We start from the raw sequence: 18,142 nt of genomic DNA, 5'->3' as shown, positions 1-18,142 counted from the left end.
TTTAGCGATGGAGCCTGTTTCAGCACACCAATGTTTCCTCAGGTTTGCAGTGGCCGACCAACACTTCCAGTTTCAGGCACTGCCCTTTGGTCTGGCCACGGCACCTCGAGTGTTTACCAAAGTCATGGCAGTTATGGCAGCCCACTTGCGGATGCAGGGGGTCCGCTTGTTGCCCTATCTGGACGACCTGTTGTTGGCAGGGTCTCCAAAGATACTTCAGTGCCATCTGCAACTGACAGTCTCTGTGTTGCAGACTCATAGCTGGCTGGTAAACTGGAAGAAGTCCTCCCTGGTTCCCTCACAGAGGATGCTCCATATCGAAGCCCTGTTGGACTCCCAACAGAGGATCTTTGTGACAGAGGAAAAGATCTCTGCATTACAGGCAAAAGTACACAGTTGCCTGCAGAGTTGCCGGGTGTCACAATATAAATATAAATATAAATACACAATATAAAGCCCTAACATAGCATTGTATGTAGACATGCACATACAGTACCTATACAGTATATGCACTAAATAAACACACAAAGCCATGTAAGTGTTATAATAATGCTTTGTATGTATGGGGTGTGAAAACCACAGCCTACTGCCGATTGTGGCAGACTATAACCCTCTGACCCAGCAGCCTGCACACATCTAGCCAGACAATAGAGGATCTACCTGCTGGATTATGAAGAAGCCATCTTGCTGGGAGTCAGGGCACTCCCTAACATGAGCAGGGACCTGGGGCACTGTCAAGAAATCAGACATAGAGAAGAAGAGAAAGGAGAGTAAAGAAAGAGCTGAGATGAGAGAGAATGAGGACAGAAAGGAAGTGAAAGTAACATTAATACATAACCTGCCTGCAGCAGGAGCACAATCCTCACAGGAGAAAGAGCTGAAAAGAGGCAGTCTCCTATCTGCAGCTATAACTAATAGTACATGCAGTAGTAGTTATATGTTACATTACCATCATCAGCACAGCAAAAGTTATTACACCACTGACTATAGTGTTAGCACTCACCTCCACTTTCCAGCTCTGCCACACTGTACAAGTAAGAGGGGTGGGCTGCGCTTCAAATTATTATTTATATTATTATTAATTTATTTATATGGTGCCACAAGTGTTCCGCAGCGCCTTACAAAGTACATAGACAAATAAGTAACCATTGACTTACAATAAAATACAATACAATACAGGACATGGATAAACATTGCTATATTAGCAACCTTTATGCCCGCATAAGCAGCCAAGTGTTAGTTGCCCTAGTGGGGAGTAAGAGATAAATTAAATTACAGTAGGGAGAAGCACAAGAGGGTAGAGGGCCCTGCTCGAAAGAGCTAACATTATTTAAGGGAGGGGATGACAAACAGGAGTGACACAGATGGGGTAGGCGAGGAGGAAGGAAGATGTAGCAGCAAGTTAGGATGAGAGCTGGAAGGCTTTAATGAAGTAGTGGGTCTTAAGAGCTCGTTTGAAAGATTGTAGAGAGGTTCAGAGTCTGATGGGGAGAGGGAGGTAGTTCCAAAGGTGAGGAGCAGCATGGGCAAAATCTTGGAGGCGGGAGTGGGAGGAAGTAATCAATTGGCATGAAAAGTGGCGTGTACTAAGTGAACAAAGAGGAAGGACAGAAGAGTGAAGGGAGATGAGATCAGAGATGTAAATGGGAGAAGATTGGGTGAGGGCTTTGTAAGTGAGTGTGAGAGCCTTGAATTGGGTTCTGAAAGGGAAGGGGAGCCAGTGGAGGGCTTGTAGGAGAGGGGAGGCAGATGTAGAGCGTTTGGAGAGGAAGATGAGCCGAGCAGCAGCATTTACCACAGACTGGAGAGGAGAGAGATGGGATTTGGGGAGGCCAGCTAGGAGAAGGTTACAGTAGACCAATCTGGACATGACCAGTGAATGTACAAGGGTTTTGGTAGCATCCTGGGTGAGAAAGGGTCTGATCTAGGAAATATTCTTGAGATGGAAATGACAGGACTGCGAGAGGTTCAGAATGTGTGGCTTGAAGGAGAGGGAAGAGTCCAGGATGACTCCAAGACAACACACTTTGGGACTAGATGAGATAGTTATGCCATCTATTAATAAAGAAGTAGTGGGACATGATGTTATGTGGGAGGGTGGGAAGAATATCAGCTCAGTCTTAGACATATTAAGTTTGAGAAATCGCTGGGACATCCAGGAAGAGATAGCAGAGAGACAGTTAGAGATACGAGTCAGTAGAGAGGGGGACAGATCAGGTGAGGAAAGGTAGATCTGAGTATCATCAGCATAGAGATGATAATAGAGGTCAAAAGAGCTGATGAGTTTACCTAGAGAATACGTATAGAGAGAGAATAGGAGAGGTCCAAGAACAGAACCTTGGGGAACACCTACTGTAAGAGGCTGTGGGGGGGAGGAATCGTCATGAGAGGAAACAGAGAAGGAATGTTCAGAGAGGTAGGAGGACAGCCAGGAGAGAGCAGTGTCACGTAGACCAAGGGAGTGAAGAATATGCAGCAGTAGACGGTGGTCCACAGTGTCAAAAGCAGCAGAGAGGTCAAGGAGAATGAGCAGGGAGTAGTGGCTCTTGGATTTTCCAGCAAGGAGGTCGTTGCAGACTTTTCTGAGGGCAGTTTCAGTGGAGTGGAGAGAACGGAAGCCAGACTGAAAAGGGTCAAGGAGGGAGTGGGAGGAAAGAAATGTGGTGAGGCGGTTATAAACAATACGCTCAAGGAGTTTGGAGGCAAAAGGGAGGAGAGAGATTGGTCAGTAGTTAGAGAGAATGTTAGGATCAAGGTTAGGTTTTTTAAGAATGGTGGAGACAAGGGCATGCTTGAATGCAGAAGGAACAGTGCAAGAAGAGAGGGAGAGATTAAGGAGGTGGGCAAGATGGGAGCAGGCAGAAGGAGAGAGGTAGTGGAGGAGGTGGGAGGGGATAGGGGAAAGGTGGAAGGGGGGGAAGGACTGGATAAGGGCCTTAACTTCCTCTCCAGTCACAGGGGAGAAGGATGTCAGAGTCGGTAAAATGGATGGAGAGGGGTGATCCGGGAAAGGAGGAGGTGGAGAGCTGGGGGATTGGTTGGCTATGATGTCCTGACGTACAGAATCAATTTTAGATGTGAAATATGTAGCAAACTCAGTGGCAGAGAGCAAGGAGGGGAGGGGAGGAGGGGGTGGGCAGAGGACGGAGTTGTAGGTGGAAAAGAGACGCTGGGGATATGAGGACTGGGAGGAGATGAGATACTTGAAATATGACTGTTTAGAGAGGGAAAGGGCAGCACTGTAGGATGACAGCATGAATTTGAAATTGAGAAAATCTGCCTGAGAGCGTGATCTTCTCCACTGTCACTTGGCGGTTCATGAACATTTTTGCAGGTATCTGGTGCATTTGGAATGCCAGGGTTGAGGTGTGGATTTGCGAGGGTGAGTAGTGATCGCCAGAGCAACAGAGTCAAGAGCAGAAGTAAGGGAGGCATTGTATAGGGAAGCAGCTTGTTCAGCGCAGGAAAAAGAGAGGATAGGGGAGAGAAGTGAGTCAAGTAGGGAAGAAAAGAAAGCAGTGTCAATAGCTTCAATGTTACGCTTAGTGATGGTGGCTCTGGGAGGTAGAGGAGGGGAAGGAGAGAGAGATAGGTTAATTGAGAGGAGGTGATGGTCAGAGAGGCGGAATGGGGAATTGGAGTATGCAGAAATATGACAACGGTGAGTGAATACCAGATCAAGCAAATGCTCACTCGCATGGGAGGGTGAGGAGGTCCATTGGGAGAGTCCAAATGAGGAAATGAGGGTGAGTAGTTTGGAGGCGGTAGATTCTGTGGGGATATCAATAGGAATATTGAAGTCACCGAGGATAATAGAGGGAAGGTCTGAGGAGAGAAAGTAGAGGAGTGATGGGGTGAGGATAGGGGACTGGCGGGAAGTGGGCAGGTTCAGCAACATGATATTAACAGGAGTACCAATGCCTGCAGGTAGAATATGAGGAAAAAGGGGTACACGTGCGCTCCTGCTGGGTGTGTGTGATACAATGGTGTGGGGGAATTGGCTGGGGAGGGGGGGGGCAAGGGGAATGTGGGGAGGGGAGATGGAGAGGAGAGGGGTTTGTGTATTGGGGCTAAATGGAGGCTATGTTAGTGGGTGTGTGGGTGAGAAAAAATGAGGCAGACAGTAAGTGTGGAATCTAACCTGTTTTATTTGGTAAGACACAGTGCTTCCCTATGTGGTTCCGTTATGGGGTGTGGGGATGAGCAGATGGCTCTGTGCGATCCTCGGTTGGGGAGTGGGTAGCCCATTTGAGGGGGCTCCTATCTGGGCGGTCCTTACTCCTGCACATTCCCCTGCTGGACCTATGGTCACAGTCTTCCGGAACCGGGATGCATGAGGTGTTGTTCAAGTCCTGTAGCTTGTGCAGTTGGCGGCATCCCGCACTGTCTCTGGGACCTGTTTGACCTACCGGTAGGTGGAGTGATGTCTGTGGTGCTGTGCAGCGCAAGCTGTGGTCCCAGATGCTGGCCAGGTGTTGCGTTGCACCTCTGTGAGCCCGCGGGGTGCCTGGCAGATGGGCGCCCGTCGATGTCCTGCTGTGGGCTGTAGAGTGATGCGGAGAGCCGCGGTGTTGTGCTGCCCCATGGTCCCGTGGAGTCAGTCTACTGTGCTGTATGCACAGCCAGGGCGGGCAAGGGGGACCCAAGGTTTGCCGGGTTGTATAGTGCTGGATCCTCTGTGGCCTGGATTCGGTGTAGCAATAAATGGTTGATTAAAGTTCTAGTAGTGGTGGTGAGTGTGGGTGGCTTGATCTTCAACGCATTTCGGCCTCAGGGCCTTTTTCAAGGAGTCATTGAAAAAGGCCACGAGGCCACCCTGGCAGTGCATATAGCACAGTAGGCTGACCCCACGGGACTGTGGTACAGCACCACACTGCAGCTCTCCACATCACTCTACAGCCCACAGCAGGACATCAACGGGTGCCCGTCTGCCAGGCACCCTGCGGGCTTGTGGAGATGCAACACAACACCTGGCCAGCATCTGAGACCACAGCTTACGCTGCATAGCTCCACGGACATCTCTCCACCTACCGGTAGGTCAAATAAGTCCTAGAGACAGTGCAGGATGCCACACTGTACTCCTGCTTTTCCTTCTCAGCAGTCCTGCTTATATAAGAGAGCCGTGATTGGCTGGCACTGTCATGTGCTTTTCAGTATATGTTATATCCATTTCAGCATATGTCATATCCATTTCAGCATACGTCATATCCATTTCACTATATGTCATATCCATTTCAGCATACGTCATATCCATTTCACTATGTCATATCCATTTCACTATATGTCATATTCATTTCACTATATGTCATATCCATTTCACTATATGTCATATCCATTTCACTATATGTCATCCATTTCACTATATGTCATATCCATTTCACTATATGTCATATCCATTTCACTATATGTCATATCCATTTTAGCATATGTCATATTCATTTCAGCATAGGTCATATCCATTTCAGCATAGGTCATATCCATTTCAGCATACGTCATATCCATTTCAGCATTTGTCATATCCATTTCAGCATAAGTCATATCCATTTCAGTATAGGTCATATCCATTTCAGCATAAGTCATATCCATTTCAGCATACGTCATATCCATTTCAGCATTTGTCATATCCATTTCAGCATTTGTCATATCCATTTCAGCATAAGTCATATCCATTTCAGTATAGGTCATATCCATTTCAGCATATGTCATATCCATTTCAGTATAGGTCATATCCATTTCAGCATACGTCATTTCCATTTCAGCATACGTCATATGTCATATCCATTTCAGCATACGTCATATCCATTTCAGCATAAGTCATATCCATTTCAGCATATGTCATATCCATTTCAGCATAAGTCATATCCATTTCAGTATATGTTATATCCATTTCAGCATACGTCATATCCATTTCAGCATAAGATATATCCATTTCAGCATAAGTCATATCCATTTCAGCATACGTCATATCCATTTCAGCATACGTCATATGTCATATCCATTTCAGCATACGTCATATCCATTTCAGCATACGTCATATCCATTTCAGCATACGTCATATGTCATATCCATTTCAGCATACGTCATATCCATTTCAGCATACGTCATATCCATTTCAGCATAAGTCATATCCATTTCAGCATAAGTCATATCCATTTCAGTATACATCATATCCATTTTAGCATAAGTCATATCCATTTCAGTATACATCATATCCATTTTAGCATAAGTCATATCCAGAAAGCAAAAATTTAGGTATATGACATATCCAGAAAGCTGTAATTTTGACTTGAACGGCCCCTCATATGTTTACTAGCTGTTGCAGCTTTCCAAGTTCTATGTTTCTTCCTACCAGTATTATTTCCTAGTGTCTGGATTTGCTCCTAGCTTTATGCTGTTTATTTCCAGTAATCCTTCCAGTGTTTTCCAGGCTTCTCCAGTGATTTCTTCTATACTTGTCTCAGTGCTGAAACCCCAGCACTAATCAGTATCTATTTTTCCTGTGTACATGTCAGCACCTGTCTCTGGGCCTGATTCAGACCCGGTCGCTAGCGCTGAGCGCTTGCAACCGGGTCGATGGTGGCCCACAGCGCATGCGCGAGACCCGGCTAGCGTCGGGCGCTCCGGGTCTTGCACCAAAGGGGGCAAGCTGTCGATGTTGAGTGACAGCTCGCCCCGTTTGGTGGGCGGGCCGGGGTGGTGGCTGCCCAAACGGAGGCGTTCCCATGAGAACGCCTACCGTTTGGGGGCGGCCCCACTGACATCACAAGTGATGTCAGTGGAGAGCTTCTGGCTCTGTTAGAGCCGAAAGCTCTCTGGGGCTTGTGATGGGCAAGACCCTACCACAAGGGTCTCGTCGCAAGCTCGATGGTAGCGATGGTCTTGACCATCGCGACCATCATCCTGGCCGCTCGCAATAGCTGTGGGTGGTCACCAAAAGCTATGCGAGCGGCCAAGAGGCCGCTCCAAAAAAAAAAAAAGCCCGGCCCTGATTCAGAGCGAGCGGCTCTGAATCAGGCCCACTGTGTGGAAATACCAGTTTAACCATTTGTACACCAGTTCTGTGTTTGAATCTCCAGCGTGCGTACTCAGCACAGCAGCTGTGTACTGACTCTCAGTGTCATTCTCCTGTGTCTGTGCCTGCGTATGAATTCCTGTATTTCCCAGAGCTAATCTGCGTCAAGATCCTCTGCTGTTTCCTACAGCATTCTGTGTTTGGACTTACTGTACATTTTATATAACAAGTCAGTCTCAGGATCTCCCGTGTTTCCCAGAGCAAACCAGCATCTGAATCATTTCCAGTATTTCCAGTGCCACTCCATTCTCCAGTGTTTCCCAGTGCCACTCCATTCTCCAGTGTTTCCCAGTGCCACTCCATTCTCCAGTGTTTCCCAGTGCCACTCCATTCTCCAGTGTTTCCCAGTGCCACTCCATTCTCCAGTGTTTCCCAGTGCCACTCCATTCTCCAGTGTTTCCCAGTGCCACTCCATTCTCCAGTGTTTCCCAGTGCCACTCCATTCTCCAGTGTTTCCCAGTGCCATTCCAATTCTAGTTATTTCCAGTACTGTCTCATTGCTAGTAATCTTCAATGATACCAAGTTTTTAGTGATTTTTAGTTAATGTTACTATGTTTCCTATAATTCTCAGCGCCATTCCATTTCTAGTATTATATCTCTGTCTTCTGTCACTCCCAGGTACCTGTCCAGAGGGCCGCGACCTGCTCACTTGGTGCGGCAAAACCCAAATCCCAATAGGAGGGGTCACTGGTGAAGACCACCAAGTGGTTTAGACTCTGCACCTCTGGGCAGGTCTAGCCAAACCTGGGTTTGGTTGAAATAGGAAGACATTATCACTGTGCCCCCCGTCAGCTGCTGCTCTACCACCCTAACCACCCAGTTCTTGACCTCTACAGAGCGTGACAGAGCCGTCACATGCCCGAGCGTGACAGCCTCACAGCACAGGACTAACAGCACTGTGCCTCACAGCACATCACAGGAATAATAGCACTGTGCCTCACAGCACAGGACTAACAGCACAGCGAATCACAGTACACTACTAACAGCATAGTACCTCACAGCACAGGACTAATTGCACAGCAAGGACTAAGAGCATGGCATCTCAAGTACAGGACTCACAGCACAGCATTCAAAGCATATGACTAACAGTACAGTACCTCACAGTACAGGACTCGGATCACAGAACTCACAGGACAGCACAGGATTTATAGCACAGAATTCACAGCAGAGGAGTAACAGCACAGGACTAACACAGCACAGTGCTTCACAGCACAGGACTAATAGCTCAGCACAGGACTAACAGCATAGCATTTCACAGCACAGGACTCACAGCAGAGCACCTCACATCACAAAACTAACAGCACCTCATAGCACAGGACTAACAGCACAGCACAGGACTTACAGCAACATGCCTCCCAGCACAGGACTAACAGCACATAACTAACACAGGCACAGGACTCACAGCACAGCACACGATTCAACGCACAGGACTAACAGTTCAGCACTTCACAGCACAGGACTCAGATCACATAACTTACAGCAGAGGACTAGCAGCACAGTTCCTCACAGCAGAGGACTAGCAGCACAGTTCCTCACAGCATAGCAATCACAGCAGCACGGAACGGACTCACAGCACAGAATTTGCAGAACAGGGCTCAGTACTCATGGGACTCACAGTACACGACTCACAATTTGGGACTTAGTAGCTTATTCAGACCCGCTCGCTAGATGCTTTCGGTCGCTCCCAGCGTATGCAAATCTAACGCATGCCCAGCAAGGCAGGCGATCATATGGTAAGGCATTAGCCCGCCCACTATGTCTTGGCGTGCGATCACTTTGTGTATGCAGACGCCCACCAGCCATTCATAAGACGGGATGCAGTCAGGAAACCGATGGTCGTAATGCCGACCGCCAGCTTCCTAACTATCTAATCCCGGCAGGGGTCTAATGACAGGCGTCGAGATCCCGATGCCTGTCATTTTACCTACGCCGGGAGCCCGACACCCAGCATACCAATCGAAGGTAAACCGGGCGCCGGGCGCGGACAGCTGCGGGGGAAGGGGGGGTTAGGGGCTCCCGGGGGGACTTAGGGTTAGGCACCCCCCCAGGAGGGTTAGGGGTGGACCAAGGGAAGGGGGGCTTAGGGTTAGGCACCCCCAGGGGGAGTTTAGGGTTAGGCACCCCCCAGGAGGGTTAGGTTTAGGCAGCGGGGAATGGAGGGTTAGGTTTAGGCACTTAGAGAAGGGTTAGGCACTAGGGAGGGAGGTTAGGGTTAGGCACCCCCCCCTGGAGGGTTAGGTTTAGGCAGCGGGGAAGGGGGGGTTAGGTTTAGGCACTTAGAGGAGGGTTAGGCACTAGGGAGGGAGGTTAGGGTTAGGGGGGGGTTAGGTTAGAGCAGTCGGGATCTTCACTGGTGCCAGGCTTGCGCCGTTGGGATTTCATACCGATCCCCATAAGACGCCCACTTGCGCACGTCATCTCCTGGAAGTGCATGAAAACATTGGTACATCGACCACCATCGGATGTGCTCGCAGCGCTTGAGGTTGACTATACCTTGCCGCAAGCACTGCGATCACTTCAGTGTGAAATACAACCAGGTGACGTGTACAATGACGCTACCTGTTAATTATGCACGCCTCTGAAACGGCGTTGAAACACTCAGGCACGCCTGCGTTTGCACCTCCACTCCCCCGTTTCTAGTGGCTTGCCCAAGTTACCACCCACAAACGGCCTCTCCTGTCACTCATTCAACTGGGCTGTCTATGCTGGGCGAGCGAGCGCTTCCCGATCTTTCGCAAGTGGTTCGCGCACGCGCATTGCGATACATACGCATGCGCAGATTGCAAATTTCGGCCAGCTACGAGCGATCGCATCCTAGCGAGCGGGTCTGAATCAGTTCCTCAGAGCACAGGCGGATAAAATGTGAAGTGACAGACAGTGATTACAATGCAATAAAATGACAATGAACTGAGCTGCAGCAGAAATACGGGTATATTTCACGCCTGACTGAAAGAAACAAGTTATGATGTGACCAGAATAGGGAATTTTATTCTTCACCCGAGCACACCAGCATTAGGACTGTAAGTCACTCCATCGGACTATAGCCTCTTTATTCCTCACCTCCAGATACATTTTATATCTTCCAAGACCATTTATTAAATCCTGTCTATGGTGCCCATTTATGAACATTAGTGTAATTTCCTTTATCGCTGCAATCCAACATTATGTTATCTCTGTGTCCAAATTTGCCTTACCGAACAAGCTCAAGAACCCAATGTATGTGTGGAAATGAGGGCTTACTGTGAGCCTCTAATTCTATTATAATACATTTATAAAAAAAAAATGTTTCTAAAAAGCATTTTCTGAACAATATACTGTAGATAGTTCTTGGGGTGGTGGAATCAGGGGCAGAACTATGGGAGACAATGGAGGCGCCTGCTGCTGGCCTCCAGCTCTGAAGGGGGCACCTCCTCCGTTGTCCACAACATATTCACCCCACTTAGGGCTGTAACTATGTACCAGAGTGTACAGCAGAGGTTCCCAACTATTGTCCTCAAGGCACACTAACAGTCCAGGTTTTAAGGATAGCCATAGTTGAGTACAGGTGACTTAGGGCCTGATTCAGAGCCGGACGCTCTGACCAGAGCGCTCGCTCTGAATCAGGGCCCTCCTCCATAAAAATGGAGCGGCCTCCTGGCTGCTCGTATAGCTGTGGGTCACCACCCACAGCATATGCGAGCGGCCAAAAAGGTGGTCGCGATGGTCTTGACCATCGCGACCATCGGACTTGCGACGGAGACCCTGCGGTAGGGTCTCCCTGCCACAAGCCCTGGAGTGATTTTGGCTCTATCAGAGCCAAAATCACTCCCACTGACATCACTAGTGATGTCAGTGGGGCCGGCTTCAGACGGTCGGCCTCCGTCTGGCAGGCACGCCCACCAAAGGGGGCGTGCTGTCAATCAACATCGACAGCACGCCCCCTTTGGTGCGAGACCCGGAGCGATGGAAAGCCCGTCGCTCCCCGGGTCTCGCGCATGCGCACGACGGAGCTCCCTCCGTCGTGCGCATGCGCAGTGGGGAACATCGACCCGCTTGCGAGCGTACTGCTGCTCGCGAGCGGGTCTGAATGACCCCCTTAGTTAGTACCTCAGTTATTTTGATTTAACCGTCTGTGCTGAAGCATGGATATCACTAAAACCAGGACTGTTAGTGTGCCTTTGGGACCGAGGTTGGGAATCGCTGGTGTACAGTCATGGCCCTTCCCGGCACCTGAGAAGCCACCATACAATAGTGGAGAGCTCTGTGTCAGACCATCAACTGCTGCCTTCATCTATCTATAGCCTGTCTGCATGCAAATTGCTACATTACAGTGTCAGCGGCTGTGATGGGGGGGGGGGGCGCAACAAATTATAACTTGCTTCCTGGTGTCTGGGATGAACTTACACCACTGGGTGGAATAGTCCCAAAATAAATTTGTTTTTAACTTTCTCTTAGCACCTGGGTATTCTATCGGGCCTATGTACTAATAATCGCTGTAGTGTCGCTATTATTATAAGTCTGTATAAGGACAGTCTTTTTAATTTTTAACAAAACTAACTCGTCTATGTACAAAAATTAACTTGCAAGGACAGCCATTGTGATGACCGCTGTCCCAACAAGTTACATCCCAGGCACAGTAATGATTGCATTTAATCTAAGTAATATAAATATCTGACCATTTATGGTGCATGCACAGATGCACAGATGTGTAGAGCCCTCCACTGGTCTGATAACCTGTCATTAACTGGTAATAGAGGACGGATCCTTTGTCATAGCAAACTTACCGAAATTGAACGCTCCTGCGAATTATCGCCAATGACATAAAATCTCCTCGACCGTACTCATTTTCACCGCAATAGAGCAGTAAGCCATCATCACCTTCAGCCTGAGACCAAACACATAGACATAAGGGTCAGCCCAGTAAAGAGTCAAATTGCATTTCAAGTGAAACCATGTGGTAAGAAATTATAAGCACTGGGAGGAAATTCATTATAAACGGGAACACTACAAAAGTGGTAAAACATGCTGTAATGCACTAACGCCAGGATAAACAAGCCATAATAGTGACTCCTGGTGCTCTTTAGACAATTGGAACACTGCAGGGATCTATTCTAACCTTTAGTGGCGGAACTAGCGAGTGATGGGCCCAGATGCAGAAATACGCTTCGAGCCTCCCCCCATGCAGAATTTTATTTATTTTATACTGTATGATGCCACTGTCATTGATAGATATTTGAAGTTGAAATATCTATGCTTGACTGTGGCATTATATGAAAATAATAAAATGTATTTTGGAATATGCTATTTAGTATTTTGCTGCTGGTTACGTCTTATCTACTAACATTGATGAAAAGTACATTAACCTATAGGAGCCGAGCTACCCTGATAATACCAAAGTAGTCTCAGCTGCAGAGAGTGCCAGCACCTGGGTCACTCACTGCCCTACGCTGGAGCTATTATTATTATAATTATTGTTACTAGACAGCTTAGAACTGTATAATGTACAGCTGTGTTTGTGAGACTAGGAATCCCTGCATGCCAGTCAGTTAGGCTGAAACTTGTAGTACAGCTTTAGGAGAGAGGAGCGATGATAAAGATGGCAGCTCTTCCACTTATCTGCCCCCTTTCAGCTCAATACTACCTTATCGCCCTCTTCAGCTGACACAACACCCAAAACCACATCCGCACCGCCCACCAGCTACGTCACTACACCAGTGAACCAATCACTCGCTCTGCTCTCGCCTACTAGCCTATCACAGCCAGCCAAGGCCCTGACTCCTCAGCCCTATTATTACACAGCCTCACCTCCCGATTGGCTAGCCTTTGGTCAACGGTTCTGTGGGAACAGTGTCATGGCGCTGCCCAGTGCAGAGATTTGTGATGCTGGCTGTGAGGCCTGTGTGCAGTGTGTATAGCAGGCAGGCAGTCTGGCTGAGGTTTCTGCCCAGTCTCACGGAGCAGAGCTCTGTTTCATCTGGCTGACAGCTACGTAAAGCGTTCTCATCTGCTCAACGCTTTACGCAGTTGCGTAGCCAGAATATCGGTCAGTTCGGCCCTGGCAGGTCTTCTTCATCACCATGGGCCCCGGGAGCTGTGCACTGACTGCACCGCCAGTAGTTCCACCCCTGTTAACATTATTAATGGCTCTACCAATAATGAAACGAAAAGAGCAATGTACTTCTCTTAAAGTGGTAGCCTATCAATTTATTACAAATGGTATCACCTTCATTTTTGGTTCAGACTCAAATTGACAGCCTATGTGAAGTTCCTCGTTGATGTCAGTGGTCTCCAGTAAATTGATTGGCTGCATTATCAAGAATGCTATTTTAGCCCACAAAATGGCTGCCTTCTCTGTGTAAACCTTAAATCATGCTTGCAGACGGTGTAATGGTTAGCATTACTGCCTCACAGGACTGAGATTGTGGGTTCGATTCCCACTACGGCCCTAACTGTGTGGAGCTTGTTTGCGTGGGTTTCCTCCCGGTGCTCCCGGTTTACGCACACACTCCAAAAATATACTGGTAGGTTAATTGGGTCCCAACAAAATGAACCCTAGTGTGTATGTGTGTGAGCATGTGATAGTGAATATAGATTGTAAGCTCCACTGGGGCAGGGACTGATGTGAATGGTAAGATATTCTCTGTAAAGCGCTGCGGAATATGTGTGCGCTATATAAATAACTGGTAATAAGTAAATACTTGCTTTTGAGGTTCAAGGTCCAAGTGCAAGAGTAATGATGTCATGATATGCATCATCACAGCGTTGCCCCAGAGATTCAGCAGGGGGCAGGACCGTGTCATCATGGCCACACCCCACTCACTTCACTACCGTACCCTAAAAGGAAGCTTAGATTGGTGCAGCTGCAAATCTATGGTCACATGGGTTACGCAGTTTTTTATTTCAAAACTATTGGAGCCCACAGTATGTCTTTGGCTTCCCACCAAATACACGGAGCCGCTGAATGTAATAATAACAGTTATGTTAGCCCATGTGCAGGAACGTTTTCAGAGATAAACAATGGAAAATGGAAATCCTATCTGTAAGGACAACTTTCTAGGTTACAATTCCTAACACTTACCCTGAATTCAACAGTGATCTGAAATGTCTGGTAGGAATTTTTCAGTGGTTCAAATGTCATGTAGGAATGGCCGTAAAATTGAGGATATTGTACGTTAATGTCTAAAACAAAAGGAACATTTTGTTATATATCTGTGAAAGAAATGGTTAGGTAAGCTACATAGACCTGCGGTACTGCTGTGATTATTATGTACTTAACTTGCCGGGGATATTTTAATTTTTAATAAAAATATCTTGGCTATGTACTATGGGGAACTCGCAGTTGCGATAACCGCTGTCCCTGCGAGTTATATCCCCGACATTTAGGAGAAGTCTTTCACAGAAAGTAAAATACTTCTCAGGGGTAGCTGACACCGCACATGCGCACAGCATCAGCTTTCGGGAACCGGCTGGGGGCTGCGGGGGAGAGATTGAAAGATCAAAAGATCTCTTTCCTGCCACTGGAGCCCCCATTGGCTTGCATCTGAAGATGGTGTAAAGTACCGGTGCTAGGGGCCTATGTATCACAGCTTGATGAGAAATAGAATTGTGAGAGAAAAAATATTAACCAATCAGCTCCTAACTGTAATTTTTCAAACACAGCCTATAAAATGTAAGTTATAAGCTGATTGGTTGGTGATTTATATCTCACAATTTTCTCTCTCATCAAGCTTTGATACATACTGTAGGCCCCCTAAACTCCGAAAAGCGTAGATTTTTGATGTTTAGTACATAGGGCTAAGATCATAGTCCCCATTGATAATAATGGGGACTGCGATCTGAAGTGCTAATTAGCACTTTGCCGGAGATTTCTGTGATATTAGTACATAGCGACAAAACATAAAATTATGCAGAAACTGCAGTTTTGTCATAATATTGTGTAAAAATCAGCTGGAACATAGGCCCTTTAATGAATAATGACTACTTGAAATGTAACTGCAGCTCTGTTTAAAGTTTAGAAAAGTATTATGGGGACTATTTTAGAAAACAAAGCGAAAGTGGCACAAAAAAAATCCGCATTTCGCTTTGCAATATGTGCCGCATAATGGGATATTTATCAAAGCTGGGAGAGAGACAAAATTGTAAAAAATAAATTACCAACCAATCAGCTCCTATTATTTTTTAAACACAGTCTGCAAAATGTTAATTGGAAGCTGATTGGTTAGTACTTTATCTCTCACAATTTTATCTCTCTCCCAGCTCTGATAAATACCCTTATATGTTTCAAGTGCAGGGACAGCCCTTGCAGTAAAGGTCTGTCCCAGTGAGGAGATTTAAAACATCTTTCACATTTGGAAAGTTGTTTGAAAACTCCACACAAGCGCCGATCGGTGACATCAGACCGACGCTGATCAGCGAAGCCGGCCAGGGGAAGCATAGAAGCGGGAGCCGGCGGGGAGCAGAGTACAAGGCGCCGGCCGGGACAGCGAAGAAAAGCAGCAAGAGAATGCCTCTTCCCTTCTTTTCTCTGTTTTTACAGGTAAGAAGACATATAACGCCATCGAGAGATGGCGCTGTATCTCTCAAAAAAGATGAAAGAAGTTTTGCTTCTCTCATCTTAAATACCATTCATATACAGCCCCATTTTATTCAATGGGTGCTGCAGGTTAAGGAGGTGAAATTAAAAGGCACTTTTCATGTAACTAATTAGAGAGAAAACTAAAGTATGGCTTTCTCCATGCTGGAGAAAAGCTATATTATGGTTTATTAAATAGACTTTGTCCCTACTTCACTAACAATGTCATAGTTATATCCTGCACCTTGTGATACCATCCAAACGAGTCTGACACAGGACAGAAAGCTGAGACTGCGGTCATTTGAGCTGCTGTGACCATGGTTGAAGAATGTTCCACTTAGTCAATTTCTCCGTCTTAGATGTAACTGTTCGGAATTGGACAGCTTTCGTCTACAAGCAGATCAACTGTTCCTCAAAAGAGGTTACCCTAGGACTCTGCTAGAATCAGCTTATATGAAATCCATCAATACAGATAGAGGTTCTCTTTTAAACATCAAACCAGCAAAGAAACATGGTGAACGAACTAGACAAGATGAGCAAATGAAAGGGGTTCAAAAACTTTATTATGTCTCTAAGTGCAACAACCAATCTCAAGCGATTAAGAAAATTTTCGTCACCACTTTTAACATTCTGCAACAAGATTCTATTTTGTGTAAGGTCATTGAACCAGGATTGAAAGTGCTTTTTAGGAAAAATAAAAATCTTAAGAACATTCTTGCTCCTAGCAAAGTTCAAAGAGTCTAAACTGGCTCCCTTCGTTCCCTAAAGGTTGCTATCGGTGTGGAGGAAATAGATGTTTTACATGTGGCTTTATGACCAACAAGTCAACAGAAATTATGTATTTTCGGTCCCAACTTAAGTATACCATCCAAGGATTTATTAATTGCAACACTGTCTACTGTATCTACGTTTTGCAGTGCCCTTGTGGCCTGCAATACGTGGGTAGAACACCCCGTTCCATCAAAACCAAGTTTAGAGAACACCAACTCAACATACTAAAGAGATATAGATTACATAGTGTATTCCATCACTTTGATCTGGTTCACAATGGGGACCCTACTGGATTGACGATTATAGGGGTACAACATGTCAAATCTACAAATAGGGGGGGAGATAGGTACAAGACCCTATGTAGCAAAGAGGCATTGTGGATCTTCAGGCTCCAAACATTATCTCCTTTGGGGCTTAATGAGAATATAGATTTTGAGTAATTTGCCAGTTGATATGACTATTTGTTATTTTCCCAACCAATATGTTAATTTTTGCCTCAGTTCCCCTTCTTTTGTGGAGTCTCTCTGCCCATATTTTTAGTTTCCCCCCCCCTCCAATACTTGTTTTTTTCCCTTCCCCATATCAGTACACAGTTAATACACAGCTTGCTATGATTGGCAAGTTGAATTATGTTACAAAGTTTGCTAAGAGTCAAGGTCCTTCTCTCAGAATTCTCTTAGCAATATAGAGGGCATAAAATTAGATTGATAATATTTGGGAGATTGATATACATAATCTCATGAGCCCCTTTTAAAAATTTGGGTGACCTAGAACATTGATATGATTAGGATTTTGGCACCAGCAATGAATTGGGTAAAGGGTGGTGTAGATGTAATGTTGTGGTCTCTTGGTATCTATATTTGGGAGAGGTGGGGGTTCTAATCCCGTTCTATCCATTGTATTTTTTTAATCATGTGTATATATATATATAATATATATATATATTAGGGGTGAGCGGGTTCGGATTTCTGAAATCCGAACCCCCCCGAGCCCCCCCGATCCGAGTCCGATCTGAATCAGGCTCGACTTTTCCCGCCTGACTCGGATCTGAAATCGAGGCAAAACGTCATCATCCCGCCTTCCGAGTCTCGCGGGTTTTGGATCCTATATAAGGTACCCGCGTCGGCGCCATTTTCTCACTCGGCTGTGGACAGTGAAGAGGGAGGGTGGGAGTTAGGGCTGTGTAGTGTAGTGTAGTGTAGTGCTGCTGTTGTCCACTACTTCAAAGTCCATACAGGCTGGCTGTGTTGTGCTGTGCTGCTGTTGTTAATAGGGGCTGTGTCCACTACTTCAAAGTCCATAGGGGCTGGCTGGACTGTGTTGTGCAGTCAGTTCTCCATAGGGGCTGTGTCCACTCCAAAGTCCTGTGCAGTGTCCCAGTCCTAAAGGAGTGCTGTAGTGTTGTCCAGGGGGTGCTCTGTCCATCAGGGGTGCTCCCCCCAAGTGCTAAAAAAATAATATATTTTCTGTGTTTGTGAATTGTGTGCGCAGTAGCCGCACGTGCATCAACAAAGTAGTGCCAAGCGTGCGCCTGTGTCATAAGTAAAGGGCCGGCTGGCTTGACCGTTAAGGGTGCTGTAACCCCCGAAAGTACACTCCAGTCCAAACCAAAAAAAAAATTATTTTCTGTGTTTGTGAATTGTGTGCACACTAGCCGCACGTGCATCAACAAAGTAGTGCCAAGCGTGCGCCTGTGTCATAAGTAAAGGGCCGGCTGGCTTGACCGTTAAGGGTGCTGTAACCCCCG

The 18,142-nt window shown here is 46.6% G+C and overlaps 1 protein-coding gene across 1 annotated transcript in view; it reads right to left on the bottom strand.

Annotated features, from left to right (window-relative positions):
* EGFLAM (EGF like, fibronectin type III and laminin G domains) overlaps positions 1–18,142 on the bottom strand; it is a 212,585-nt gene that overhangs the window by 54,108 nt on the left and 140,335 nt on the right. Inside the window, exons 10-11 of the mRNA XM_088465218.1 lie at positions 14,131–14,231; positions 11,837–11,937 (exon numbers count right to left, since the gene is read on the bottom strand). Of these exons, the coding sequence (XP_088321344.1) occupies positions 11,837–11,937; positions 14,131–14,231 (202 nt within the window). The remainder of the gene's footprint in view (positions 1–11,836; positions 11,938–14,130; positions 14,232–18,142) is intronic.

The sequence above is a fragment of the Taudactylus pleione genome, unplaced genomic scaffold, assembly GCF_031769625.1.
Source record: "Taudactylus pleione unplaced genomic scaffold, aTauple2 ptg001915l, whole genome shotgun sequence".
NCBI lineage: Eukaryota > Metazoa > Chordata > Amphibia > Anura > Myobatrachidae > Taudactylus > Taudactylus pleione.
This window is presented reverse-complemented; position numbering and strand designations above follow the sequence as displayed.